This window comes from Sinocyclocheilus anshuiensis, unplaced genomic scaffold (assembly GCF_001515605.1).
Source record: "Sinocyclocheilus anshuiensis isolate Anshui unplaced genomic scaffold, SAMN03320099.WGS_v1.1 scaffold810, whole genome shotgun sequence".
Lineage (NCBI taxonomy): Eukaryota > Metazoa > Chordata > Actinopteri > Cypriniformes > Cyprinidae > Sinocyclocheilus > Sinocyclocheilus anshuiensis.
The window spans coordinates 707,940-723,436 of NW_015542409.1; the positions used below are offsets into that span (position 1 = coordinate 707,940).

General features: G+C 36.7%; 1 protein-coding gene across 1 annotated transcript in view; it reads right to left on the minus strand.

Moving 5' to 3' along the window:
* Positions 1-15,497, minus strand: part of LOC107693230 (myelin transcription factor 1-like protein) — a 61,028-nt gene that overhangs the window by 30,650 nt on the left and 14,881 nt on the right. The window contains exons 2-5 of the mRNA XM_016492532.1: positions 14,855-14,974; positions 13,446-13,491; positions 13,138-13,168; positions 10,058-10,120 (exon numbers count right to left, since the gene is read on the minus strand). Coding sequence (XP_016348018.1) covers positions 10,058-10,120; positions 13,138-13,168; positions 13,446-13,491 — 140 coding nt within the window. The 5' untranslated portion in view covers positions 14,855-14,974. The remainder of the gene's footprint in view (positions 1-10,057; positions 10,121-13,137; positions 13,169-13,445; positions 13,492-14,854; positions 14,975-15,497) is intronic.

Genomic DNA, 15,497 nt, shown 5'->3' on the forward strand with positions numbered 1-15,497 from the left:
GGTTTTATGTTTACGTGGCACGATGCAATGCAACGCAACGTGTAAAAAGACGGTATAAGTCATTATAATCCGTAATTATGTCCCCACTGGATGCAACAAATGCCTCGTTTATAATGGGTTTTCATGTTTTTGTCTCGTCGCTCCGGCTGGGACAAGGCATCACAATATGGTAAGGTGGGTAACATTTCCGTCACACGCTTGAGGTATTCGGCCAATCACAATGCACTGGATAGCTGGCCAATCAGAGCACACCTCGCTTTTCAGACCGATGAGCTTTGTAAAAATCGACGCGTTTCAGAAAGGCGGGGCATAGAGGAGAAACAATAATGTACAGTATGTGGAAAATAATGTGTTTTTTGAACCTTAAACCGCATAAACACATTTCATTACACCAAATACACAAAATAATGTTCTTTTTAGCAACATCATATGACCCATTTAAAATAATAATATACCATACTTGTTACAATTACGATTACAATAATACACCTGTGGTTGGTATCAGTCACATCATGGTAGTTAATTTGGATAATTAAAATACTATTTTTCAAATGTCAGCAATATATCAGTATTATAAATAAGTAAAATGTAAAAATATTGTGTAATATTTCACAGATTAAAGTAAATTGAGTCCTTAAACTCTGCACTGTAATAATCATTAATTACTAGGGCTGGGTAAAAAATATTGATTTCTCAATTTTTATCAATCCTCATATTTACGAAACACTATCGATTCTTAAATCCCAAGAATCGATTAGTCTAGCCTTTGTTACTTTTGATATGAAACAAAGCCACAGATTTAAAATTCTTACCATTTTATTACAGTATTCAAACAATAAATACCATTTTGGCGCTGTTTAATGTGGAGTGTCAGATCGCTATAGCGGCAGCGCAAAGTGCATGTGAACTGATCATCTCCTCCACTTTAATATCAGTTTCAGCACGAAATAAACATGAATAAACATCTGAAGGTATGTTAAAAGAAAGAGAACAACTAACCGAAATCCGTATCCTGTCATGTATTCAATAACTTAGTGTTTCGACTGTGGAAAGATGTCAATATAACAGCTTTTAAACAATGTCACATAGCGTCACATTTACCTCAAAAAACAAATATATTCGGTAACCATAAAGTTGTTAGTCAGCTAGAATAAAAGAACTCTAGAGAGGAGCATTTTGCTAAATATATGCACCATATAACATATTCATTATAATTTGTACTGTTTTTCGATGCTTAATTTATGTTTGAATAAATCCGTCAAGTTTTTAGCCATCATTTAAATGTGTATGTTCAAAAAAAAAAAAGAATTGGAATAGAAATAGTTGTTATTAACTATTAATTATTATTATAAAAAATGTAATTGTTAATTTTAACCTTCAGTATTAAAGTAGTACCAAATGACTTTCATGTGTATTTTACAGCATTAGTTGAAAGATTTTTTTTTCCTTGAGAAAATTTGGCATGTACTGTACCTGATATATATCCAGAATAATCGATGTTGAATTGAATTGAATTGAATTGAATTGAATTGAATCGGAAATCGGATTGAATCGAATGCTTGTGAGTTATAATCAAATTGAATCATGAAATTTGTGTCAAAACCCAGCCCTATTAATTACGCTTTTACAGTAGTAATAATAACCATGGTAACAATTACATATTCTCTACTCTGTCCTAAAAGAGTCCACAAAATCCCATTTTTCAACCTCATAACCCTACAATGCATCAGTCGGCCTGTTGGTGTGAGGTGCCCATTTTCTCTTTATTGTTTTATTGTTTGAAGCAGGTGCTGGTTATAGAGGCTGGTCTTCTATGCGATGGTGTGTTGTGCGGGCAGGCAGCCAGCGTCGTCTGTGTGGGTGAGAGCGTTTCGCGAACGACTCGGAATGACCTTGGACACCTTCGCGTTTCCCACTGGCAGGCCACGCCAATTAAAATTCCACAGGTAATTAAACCACATTTGAATACGGGAGCGGCGGAGGCAGGCTTTGAGTGGGACTAAGGTAATTATGGCCGAGAGAGAGAGAGAGAGAGACTGTGAGAGAGAGAGAGAGAGAGAGAGAGAGAGAGAGAGAGATCTGCGAGCCTTTCAGAACTGCCGGGAGAAATAATGACTTCAGACAGCTCCTGGTGGACAAATCCTCTGATGTACTTGACTAATACCAGCAATGGCCAGAATATTAGCCCGGACCTGCTCCGTTTGATAATTTCCACAGCAACCGTCATAATAACGCTGCAAATATGGCTCTCAAAGTGGCGGAATGATGAACGAGAATAATTTCTCCGTCTGTTTCTAAAAACATGCAATTATTTTTTAATTAAAAGTCTTCAAATAGTCGTTCTGTTACAATGAGGGACCTCAGATTAGCCAGCAGAAATGCTCTTTGGTTTTAACTGGCCCGGATACAAAGAGCTGGGGTCTGTCGTGGATTCTGGCTGCTGTGGCACCAGGTACGTTCTCGCAGAGTGTGACACTATAGGGCCGTGGAGGCGAATTCAGCAGCTACAGCTGGCTGTTCTTGTTCGAGTTGCCATAGGAGCGTGCGGCTCCTCTGCGCTCCTACACTGCAGCATCCACAGGCATGCGTGGCAAGGCGCTGTCACCATGGTGATCTCCCCCTCAGGAGTGGGATTTGCCATTTGAGCAGACAGCCAGAGTGAGTGAGAGAGAGAGAGAGAGAGAGATCAGTGATTCTGAGCCTGACAGACATCTCCCTGCTAACCTCCCTTCATTCTGCGCCCTCCCAAAAAGCAGAACAAAGGAGGTGCTGGTGTTGTGCATTCTGCAGGGCTCTTTCTGTCTCTGCAGCTCAGTTGCCTTCTCTGTCACTGCAGAGCCCGGTCCCCCTCTGCCTAAAAACACGCCGTGCAATCACACTACCACACACACCGAGAGGCTGTTTGCAGTGATTATGTCCTTGGCGGTTCAATTTACTGCAGAGGCTCGTCAAGTCTGACCCTGGAGCAGGGTTTTACATCTCGCCGTGGTCTTCGGAGGGATAAGTCTGCCATTCACACAGGTTCGGATCTACGTGAGATTTCAGATGTGATGCAGACAGAGCGAAACGCTGTACTGGGTGTTGACTACAGGATTTATCCAATGGGAAAAGCAGCTCTCTTAGTAATAAAGATGTGTTGCATGGGTTAAGATCACACAGATGCACAGATACACACATCTGAAACGTATGTATGTATAGCAAACTGGGTTCTGTTAAAATAGCTAAGGAAAATATATGAATTTTGAGCAAAAATTGCAGTGCAAGTAATAGGTGAGAGTGCAACTGGATTTCTGAAGGATATTTCAAAATATGTTTTTCAGTTTCTTCATAAACCAAAGCCATTATATTGAAAACACAAAATATCTGACAAAAAAGCCAGACTTATTCTAGTAATAGAAGTACATCATTATAAAGGCATACACAAACAACCATTCACTATGAATCACTCATAAAGGTCACTTGCTATATTCTGAAAGAATCAGCGTTTTTAATTATTCAGATTAGCGACTGATTCAATTATTTACTCATAAAATGGCTCACTTTAGAAGAGCTTAATAAAATACTGTCCTTATTATTTCTGCTGTATGAAGGCAGAAATATCAAGAGTAGTATGGCAGTGTGTAAGGTCAAAATTCAGCCAGTCAGTTGTTTGGTTTCTGAATGAATCTGTGTTATTGAATGTATGATTCAATGACTGACTCATAAATACAATCACTGAATTTCGAACAGCATACTAGCATACTACTCTTATTATTTCTATAATATAAAGATATGGCAGAAATAGAGTAATATGCTAGTATTAGGGTGACCATATTTTAGTTTTCAAAAAAGAGGACATTGTGGGGCAGAATGCAGACGGGGCGGGGGCGGGGATGGTGGGGGGTTAAAGTATCCCCAAAAGTAGCGCAATGACCATATCCCATATCAAAACCCAAAATATGTCATTTCCATACCTAAAATACATATTTTACAGTCACCATTTTGCAGATTGGTCATAAACACAGCTAAAAGGCTTCCTACCAGTGGCCATGTATCCTTCACAAAACTTAACATCTACCACAGTTTTATCATAGGTAGAATGCAAAATGTTTCAATACAAGCATTTCAGTCAAATGTAATTAATGCAATATTTCAAACCTTTAACCCAAAATCAACCCTCCGCAACAGTTTAAAATCAGCCCAATTCCGTGGAAAAAATGCATCCAAAGTGATTTCAATATTCCGCATATTGATAGTGGCTCTCTGATGCGCGAAAATTATATTCAATATTAGAATGTTTGCGGGAGCAGGTGGTAATGGTCAGAAATTGGGAACGAGATTAAGAAAAGGGCTTTAATAGGTTACAAAAAATGCACACAATGCATGGCGACTGTAGAAAGCAAAAGCCGAATCCTGGACATTTTGGGCGATTTAGAAAATGTTTTTTCTAAAAAATTTTTTGAAATTTTTTAGGTCCAAAAAGAGGAGATGTCCGGGGAAAAGAGTACGTATGGTCACCCTAGCTAGTATGGTATTGCAAACTCAAACAGTCACTTATTTTGTTTCTGAATGAATCAGTGTTATCGAACAAATCGGCTGAATGAATGATTCAATGACTGACTCGAAGACAGTTGCTAAATTCATAAGAGCATACTATAATACAACTATTACTATTTCTGTCATATAAAGATATGGCAGGATTAGTAAGAGTAGTGTGCAATAGTATGCAATTCTGAAATCAGCCAGTCACTTTTGTTCCTTAAGGAATCAGTTTTAATGAATGAATCAACTGTATAAATCAATCAATGACTCACACACAAAGATAGTCACTTGGCACCACCTACTGCCATATCAATGTAACTCGCAGAAAGAGTCACTGTCTTTTTGGTAATCAACGGACTCCACATCAACATTCACAGAGCGCTGCACAGCCAATTAAATTTGAGAACTGACCACAATATGAAAAACTATATTAGAATTTACAAAAATATTAAAATATGAAATATTCCAACACAACAGCTGTTAGTTAAGAATACAAGATTTTACACTTTGAGGTTATGAAAAGGTCCCATGGTTCAAAAAAGTTGGAAATATCCTGTTGTATATTGTTTAGCACTGTCTGACTACAGTATATGAAAGAGACATCTGGCTCAGCCTCACAGTTGAATTAACAGTTTGAGCGAATTACAAACCCCTCACAAATAACAAACAAGCCCTCGGCATGTATAGCACAGATAATTTAGAATGACTTGACAAGCATGAAGTCAACAGACCGCATAGACTGCTGCATCCCGAAGACCCATCAAAAAAGCGAGTGAGTGAGAAGAGAAGACAGAGGACAAAACTGCATGTGCCGCCTACACAGTCCAGAGCCCATCTGTTTGCATGCTGCTGGTGAGTTAACGGCACACAAATATGATTTCTCCATGCTACATAGAACGAAGGTGTAAATTATGGCCTAAGGCTATAAATGAACACTGTCTGTAAGCGTCGATCATGCTAAATCTCAATAAACTCTTGAGAAGGGAAAAGACAATGGGATCCATCAGCAGCTCTGTCTCAACAATCGAACGGCTGTGGTCATAGTTCCATTGACTTCCATTCAAGCCAAAAGACTTTAATGTTGATAAAACACTCCATTAGTGCAAATAGCGTATTACATGTGAGTGGTTCTTAAGTAACCGTTGCAGAGACTCATATTTTTTGACCTCAGAATACTTTGTTACTGCAAATTTTGAAAGTGGCACTATTCCCAGTACAAAAAAAAACAAACTAAAAATGGAGATGGCAGCTCTAAAAATATGCTATGGTACTTTCAAAACAGCAGACATTTGATGTATTCTGATCAGTTTGAAGCTGTTAAGGTAGTCCCTCTTCGATTCAAACATCTTTTGGCATTTAAACACATCTGTTTTGTTTTAACCACTGTGAATTTTTATGAATGACAATTTGTGGCACAACCAAACAGCTGTTTGAGAGCAAAGTTGAACTGCGTAACTCATTAATGTTCCTTTCTCAACAGTCATTCAGACCATTTCTCAATGAAAACAAACAACAGTGTCCCAGCTGAATCAAACTTTATGCTTTGAGAGCTGTTTTTTTCCCTCATTGCCTCATTTCTAAAAAAGAATGAACTGACTCCTCAAGGTATGTTGTTTATTATCAGAAATATATGCTTATCCTTCATTTGAATGCATGAATTGTGCAGGTTTTCATGGTCTCTCCCACAAGCTTTAGTACATGTTTTTCCATCCTTAGCCATGTGTTGGCCTTTCACACTTCACATATTCTCTTACAAAACACCACATCTACATTGTCTCTTTGTTTTTCTGGTGGGAGAAAATACAATGGTGGATGAAAGAGGCTGGCATTAAAATCTGTGCACTGTGGCTACCACAAAGGAGGAGAGACCAGACTTGTATAGAGCAGGGAAAGCAGGCAGGGTGTTATATTGATGGGAAAAAAATGAGGGAGAGAGCGAGAGCGAGAGCAAGCATACGGCTATACTATTCTCTGGCCGCTGCCACCAGCTCTTGGCTCAGTTCCCATTCTTTTAGTGAGTGCTACCTGTCAAGCCCTGAATTATACAGCCCTGGGCTTCAGCCTACGTGAGTCATCCATCAGAAAGGGAGGGAAAGAGGGAGGAGGAGAAAGAAGACTGGAAAGAGGGATGGAAAGAGAGCCGCAGAAGGAGTAAGGGAAAGGTAGAGGAACAAAGAGCCAGGATGTGGGGAAGATAACAAGGAGGAGGAGCGCGGAGAGGAATAGAAAATAGGAAAGTGGAACGAGAGAGAGTCACAGATGGAGAGGAGGAGGAGAGAAAGAAAAAAGAGAAAGAGAGAGAAAAGGGGCACTAAACATGATTTGCACAAAGCAATTACTAAACCCTGTTAAAATCATAGCAGTCACACCTGTACTGACACATCCTCTTATTACGAGTCTCTGCGTTTGCTAAAAGGGATACATTAAAATGGAGAATGTGCAGATAACATGTTTTTAGGAAGAGTATGCAACACGGAGGGTGTAAAGGTGGGTATTTTTAGATGACGAGAAAATGGCACATTAAATGATACCTTTTATGTTATTTCTAACATTTTAACATGAATGCAACACCAATGGTCCACTGCAGCAGCGCAGCAGCCATTATACTTATGAGGAACATAGCATTTCTAAATTTGTCTTACCACTTTTTGGGCTTAACAATTATATTTTAAGAACTTAATTTGCCCACTTTAGTGCCCACTTTGCTTTTCAACTACTGGGCAAATGTCACATAATTTATATTTACTGATTGCTTCTAATATTTATTAAATGCAATAAATGAGTTAAAGGGATAGTTTACATTCAGTTGGTCCCCACTGACTTGTATAGTATTTTTTTCCATACTATGGAAGTCAATGAGGACCGTTGACCAACAGAAAGCTGCTTGGTTCTTCTTTGTGAGTTGTGCTTCTTTCATTGCACACTATTAACAACAGACCTGTGAAATTGCGTCGACATTTTGCTAATGTGGCTGCACCTTTAGCAATCTTACAGTTTTAATTAAACACTGCAAACACTTTGTTTACTAATATCCACTGTTGTCTATAGCGTTGCATATTAGGTCAATAATCTGGGTAACTGAAACCAGCACTACTTTCATGTTTTTCGAATCACTCCACAGACACTCGGATGTTAATTGCAATAGATCTGTCGCTACTTCCGTTTCATTGCGACTTTAATGTTACTATAATGTTGTTGTGGTATTTTTTTTTTTTTTTTCCGGTTTTATTGCTAGGCCAATTGGTTTGTATTATTTTTATTTTAGAAAAAGCATTACAATAATATACAGGAATAATTACAATATGACTTTAATTCAAATGAATATTTCATGTTCACCTATTTGGTGAGACTCATATAATGAGCCAGTGATTTATTATAAAATAAATCCCTTACACAGACTGTCAGAAAAATATGCAAAAACATTTTACCTTCAAGGGTACAACAGCCTGTCAGTAGGACAGTATCCTTGAAGGGACAACTTTGTACCTTATCTACCCTTAAAAGGTGCATATTAGTACCTTAGAATAGTAATGTGCACCCTTAAGGTACTACTATGAACATTTTAGGGGTAAATAATGTACAAAATTGTCCCTTTAAGAGTACTACCCCAGTAAGAAGCTGTCATACCCCCGAAGTTACTTTTTTTCCACATTTTTGTGAGATGTGTGTGTGCAATGAAGTGCAAAAGGCTGATGTACACATCAGCTTTCTATAATGTTTTGCCCTGAGAAGCCATTACAATACATAAACTTACAATGTATACATTACATCAGTTCATCCCCCCCATCAGAGCAGCTATACATTAGGGGTGTGAACCTCTGCTGTGATATAACCCAATGTATGCCGTAGGAGACAAACACTGTTGTTGTTTTGTCATTATTACTTTTTAATGGAGTGGTAAAGGGCGGCAGACGCTGCGTAGCCTGCACAGGTAACGCAGTGTCCTCATTACAACCCTGCCATTCCCACAATGTTCCCACAAATGCCCCCCAAATGTTAGCATGCCCTGACAGCACAGTCGGAGCGCCGTTCTCTCCCCACCCTCTCATTTGGGGGTAATTCATCACTCTCTCGACCCTCTCTCTGCCTTTTCAGTGAGAGGTCTGCTGGAGGTACCATTTGTCTGTTGCAGAAATGCAATTCTGGTTGGTGGTTCACAGGGCTTGGCTGATGAGGTGACACAGTAGACGTATCCATCAATCTTTTCTGTTCTGCCTTTCTTGTTTTGTGTCTTTCTTTTGAGGTACAGTAAATAGCATCAAGAGGAAAGACTGTTAAACATGGAAGTTGAACAGACTGAGAGTGACTTTGACAACAGTTGTCAAATCAGAGGTTATTATCTTCGTATGCAAAGAAACTGGTGCTAGTGCAATAATAAGCTACATATTTAAACCGCTCAACTTATAACAATGTTAAAGTATACACATTAATTAACTCAAGTTGCCTGTTAGTGACACTGTGCCATTTGTATTGCTTGCACAATTTGTCCTCAAAAAGGCTTTTTGTCAAAGAAACAAACAGCACAATCTTGCTAGACACTTGACAAGCTGATTACAATATTAATGATGTCGCGCCTATCATCAGATAGCCTCCATGTATTCCTGATGTATGCTAATGAGAGTTAGCAACAGACCCATTGTCCATTTATATCTGTTTTTAAAGGGACAGTTCACCCAAAAATGAAAATTCTTTTGTCTTCATTTACTCACCTTCAAGTCGCGCCAAACCCATAAGACTTTTGTTTATCTTTGAAACGTAAAAGATATTTTTAATAAAACCTAGGACATTTCTGTCCTTCCATCTGAAAGTCCATTCCACCAAAATTTTATCAGTTCAACAAGTTCATAATGAGAAAAAAGAAACCCATATGAATCGAGGCGCCTTAATCCAAGTCTTCAGAAGAGACACAATCGTTTTGATAAACAACATATAATACATACATAGAGCTCATCAAATATGGTAAAGGATGCTCAACTTGACATGTGAGAACAAACACTGGTTCTTTTAACCTCATATTTAATGAGCTCTATGTATGTGAGTTGATCAGTGCTAAATGTGAATAAAAGCCTATAGCCTTGAATCATACAGATTCATTTTTGTTTGATCTATCTCTTTAAGTCTACAGCAGCTTCATTCAAAGGGGTAAAGCTGTGTTGCAAGCTAACAGTCCAAGCAAAAAATGCTAATACTGAGGGCTAGTAATGTACTGTAAGTACTGAAGTAAACCATTCCATTAAATTATTTAATTCTTTACAATCCAGAAAACATATCATACTTTGTTAAAACGCTTCACTTTAGTAAATGCCAGCTCTGTTTCATTGCACTTTCACATCTTTTAACTGCACTTTCACAACTTTTGGCTGGTAAAAGGATGTATATAAAGAAAAGAAAGTAGGCCTTATTCAAATTCAATTCACTTAATTTCGCTATGGGTCTTCAGCTTTTCTGTAAGTGGCCAAGAGCTTTCATTCTCCCAGCCTTAAAGAAACTTTCATGGCTGGGCACACATTCATATGAATGAGAGGTTGGTTCTTACCTCCTGTGTCTGGCGTATTTGCCGCTGACATGTCCACTACCATCACATCCAGGTGTGGGACAGCTGCAGATGGGAGAAATAATTAATACAAGACTGACGTCACACATGCGCACGCAGACACACACATATGCTCGTTCTTGCTGACTATGTTTGAACCGTGGCACATCAGCCTTCATTACAGATTTAGAGAGCTCCCAGTGTCCTCCAGGCCGATGACTCACCAGGCTCCATATTTCATATTTCATATTGTATATCGCTCTCTGGCTGCTCCATTTAGATCCATGGCCAGTTAAAAGCCATGAGGGAAAATATCCAAGTTTAGAACTCCTGCCCCGCTCGAGCTCGGGGTCAGAGCAGCAAACCAGTATCCTAGTCATTAACATAAAACTACCCACATTAGTTACAGTGTCACTGATTGCCTAAAGTATTCATTAAGCATATACTTTTATTGGCAGTCGTATTTCTGTGTCTATCAGAAGTCACATTTGTGAGCAGCATCCTTGAATTGTGCATTCACACAAAATAAACTAGAAAACATACACTTTTGTAATATTTGTATTATTGAACGGAAGTATTTATACACTACCATTCAAAGGTTTGGGGTCAGTAACATTTTTTCAAATACTTTTTATTTAGCAAGGACACAGAAAAATAATTAAAAGTGACATTAAAATATTTTATAATGTTACAACAGATTTCAATTAATTTCAAATAAATGCAGTTCTTTTGAACTTTCCATCAAATGTTCCTGAAAAAAATATAAGCAGCAATATTTTAAAAATTGATAATAATAAGAAATGTTTCTACAGCATCCAATCAGAAGATTAGAATGGTTTCTGAAGGATCATGTGACACTAAAGATTGGAGTAATGGCTGCTGAAAATTCAGCTTTGCATCACAGGAATAAATTACTTTTTAAAATATATTATAATACAAAACAGTTATTTTAAATTGTAATATTTTTTCACAATATTACAGTTTTAAACAAATAAATACAGCACTGGTGAACATAAAAGACTTCTTTCAAAAAAAAAAAAAAAAAGATACCAACTAATGCAAATCCTGATGTTCATTATTATGAAAATTTGTCTGTTTTTTCGTTTTTTTTTTTTTTTATTTTTACATTTCTCTGATGAAGTAATCAATAATATAATCGGAGGTTATATACTAAAAACAATGTTACTCTTAAGTATCTTCATTGTGACAGATATTGACTTTCTTGTTAGTAGTTTGTAGTGTAACTACAAAACTACTTTTTGGAAAAGAGTGGAGTTCTGACAACTTGCTTCAAATTTTGATTCGCATATAGTTTGGAAAGCAAGCTTCCGAGTAGTTTCGCCAACACTGCATTTAGTCTTGAAATTGAAGTCAATTGTGCATGTTTTAAAATTGAGCAAAAGAGTAGGAAATTGAGTGGGAACATGTCTAGCCTCTCCCTAGTTGCATCTCCCCTTGATGATGTTGGCTAGGGATCTGTGTCTGATCAAGCAGGTGACCTATCAGTGAGTGTAACTGGTGTTAAAGATGCCTGCAGCTACAGGCCTGGACCTGCTGATGAAGCAGATTGCCCTGGTGATTGGGAAGGAGAGAGAGAGAGACAACAGAGGGAATTTCACTTCTCCTCTCAGTCTGATACCATAATAAAGATGACATAGTAGAGAGCCGCCTCTGGAAAGCGGTCATACCACACTCCCACAGTCACACACCCTTGTGTCTCTGCCGCTGTCATTGTAATTGGACACGTAGCCAGAAAATATAAAAAAGACCCTTTTTAAACAACAGCGTGGGTGTTAAACCATTCTTAATGAGGAAAATGCTGACATTTAGGAGGCCTGTAAATTGTGCTTAAGGGAAAGATATGCAGGGGAAAAAGTGACGGGCAGATATGAGTAAAACGACTCACTGGCCTGGAGGAAAAACAGGCCATTCACTCTCATTATGATACATGATTTCATTAGGAGTGCAGGGATATTTACTAATACTAATTGGGAGAATCATATGTTCTCACTGAAGGCAATTACAATGAAAGGTCTATTTATAGGTTCTGCCTGTAGTACTTGCCATATTAGATAAATCACATCGAAAAATATCAATTAGCAAAATTACACTTAGATGCCACCTTGAACAGAAATGCACATTGCATCATACACCTGTTTTAGTCTTTAAAGACAGAAATTGCAAGGTGAGATAGCATCTGTGAGCAAACCGCCTCAAGAAAGTCCAATTCCCGTTTTTTTTTTTTAAATGTTTGTCACTTCTTTGTACTAGGTAACTATAAATTAGACATGTAAAAACCAACATGAAATCAAAATCAAGCATAGTTACCACACATTTCTGATCTTCAAATGATAAAAGCTTAAAACTTAAAAAAAAAAAAAATTATAAAAACAAAATGCATTAAACTACCGTTCAAATGTTTGGGAAGTACAATTTTAAGAAAGTCATATTTTTATTCAGCAAGGATGCATTAAATTGATTAAAAGTGACACTAAAGACATTTATAATATTACAAAAGATTTCTGTTTCACATAAATGCTGTTCTATATTTATCAGATAATGCTAAAAATTACACAAAAATATTAAGCAACAGCTGTTTTCAACATTGATAATAATAACAAATGTTTCTTGAGCAGCAAATCAGCATAATAGAATGATTTCAGAAAGCTCATGTGAAACTGAAAACTGGAATAATGGCTGCTGAAAATTCAGTGTTGCTATCCCAGTAATTAATTACATTTTATAATATATTAAAATAGAAAACAGTTATTTTAAATTGCAATACTATTTCACAATATTACTGTATTATTTTAATAATAAAAAAAAAAATGCAGCTTTGATGAACATAAAAAACTTCTTTCAAACACATTAAAAACTCTTACAGACCCCAAACTTTTGAACAGGAGTGTATATTAAACTTGCCTCACCTCTAAAACGACTTTCTTTTTGGAATGATGACATTTGGATTTTTTTTCCAGTTAAATATCCTGTTTAGCTCATAAATACATCACATTATTCAAGTAAATTGGTTGCAAACTGTATTCACTTTAAGTGAATGATTCCTACACTGTATGCAGACTGACCTGAACAGCTCTTGTGCAGCCTCCACGGCAACTGCAAAAAATAAAATAAAAGCGAGAACAATCAGTGGGGAAACATTTCAACATGAGCTTCATCACACAATGAAATGATATTATTATGAGCAGACTAATTTTCTGGGCTCTTCTGGTTCACCTGTCTAATCAATAGTCCATGTTCATCCCTACTGACGTCAGTGATAATTCGTGAAAGGCAATAAAAGACTCAGTTATGGACTGAAAGTGGGGAAATGGATTTGACCATAGGTTGAGACTGTAGCTAATACCATATGAGTGCGTTGTACCTCGCACACCTTTAGATCGTGTTCGATGACGCTTCTCGGCTGCATCCACCTCCATCTGGAGAAAAGAAGCAGCAATTAGCCTGACCTCCATCTACTAGCAACTGTAAAAGCATGTCTGCAGCAAGGATGGTTATGAACTGCACTGAACTGCATGAGAGTCAGATCATAGATGATAAAAGAATATGTTTATTATGAACAATACAGACTGTGAACCACGGATAACTATTGGTCATGCGGTACATGTGGCCATAATGCATCACTGTTTATATTGTATGCTATAAAGCTATTCTTTGTCTTATTTTGCACCCTAGTTGTGAATCAGCTTATAATGAACACAAATTTGGGTACTTGCATGGGCCTTGATCCACTGGACACTAGAAAACATCATCTTACCTTTGTGTTGTAGTTGTTAAAAATACAGTGTTATTACAAAATACTGTATGAACTTGTCTTGATTTTTTTTTTAATCAAGAAAAATAAATATTGTACATACATTATGGTATTAAGGCATTAAAACACATAAACAACAACAAATCTTGTAAGTACTTTAATTCTTCTGTAATACTTTAAAGTTGGCAAGATTGCTTGTCTTGCTCATTAGGGATGAAAGATAATTAAAAGCAAAAACAAAAAGGCTGTTTTCTTACGATTTGAGAGACTTTAGAACACATGAATATAGTAAGTATTTGATGCTCGGTGCATTCTGGGAATGAATGTGCACTGGAATGATTTTGACAACAGGACAGCAAAGACAACTCCCTGGTTAGTGTTCTGTACTTAGTACTGTACCAAGGAGCATATTGAGACACACCCCTAGTCTTCTAGTGCTAGAATGGTTTATATATAATGACGTTTTTTTTGTTCAGGAAACAAAGCAGGACAACGCCAACAAAATATGATTCAACATGCACTATCATTCAAAAGTTTGAAGTCAGTAAGATTTTTAAAAAAATAAAAACAATATTGTAAACACATTATTAAAATTTAAAACAACTGTTTTTTATTTTAACATATTTTAAAATGCAGTCTATTCCTGTGATGGCAAAGCTGGATCCTCAGCAGTCATTACCCCAAGATTCAGTGTCATATGATCCTTCTAATATGCTGATATGTTGCTTAAGAAACATTTAATAATATTATCATCTGTTAATGTTAAATACAGTTATTTAATATTTTTGTGGAACCTGTGATACTTTTTTTCAGGATTTTCTTTGACGAATAGAAAGTTCAAAAGAATAGTGTTTGTTTGAAATCTGTTAAACATGTCTTCACTTTCACTTTTGATCAATTTAATGCATTTTTACTGAATAAAAGTATTCTTTCCAAAAAAAAAAAACTGTCCTGATTCCAAACTTTTGAACAGTAATGTAAAAGTGCAGCTTTATTGCCCAGAACAAACAAAAAGTAAAGCGTATTACCTGAGATTTACTGGTTGATGGTGGGACAGATGTGTTTTCTGAGGAGCGCCTCCTGTGTGGTGCGATTAGGCAGAATCGTCCGCTGTGTGTCCCTCAAAGCTGTTCCTCAAAACTCATATTCTGTTAAAGGAAAAGAATGCACCATCATTTGTCATGAACTGCAGTCGTGTTAAATCTGCAAACTGATATGCGGTACTCTTATAAGAAAAGACATACAGATGTCTGAAGCTATTCAGGGCCTCCATTATCACAGTATCACAGCGAGGGATAAAAAACAAGCAAAAATCTGTCATTCTGCTTTTGTTTTAAAATATAATAAGTGACAGGAGCAGCTTTTTAAAGTTTTGGAACATGCTCCGTTCATAAAGAATAAAGTCACCTATATTTATTTATTTTTTGTTTTGAGAGAAATATGAGGGTCTTTATGCCTTTACAGTGAACAGTGTACAAAAGGTAAATCGCTGGGGAGTTTTTATTTGAACTTTTTAAAATAAAGAAACAAAGTCACTTTTTTCTTTTCTGAGGTGCTTGTTTATAATATAATATGAAGTAATCTAATCTAATATGAAGTAATATAATATAATATAATATAATATAATATAATATAATATAATATAATATAATATAATATAATATAATATAA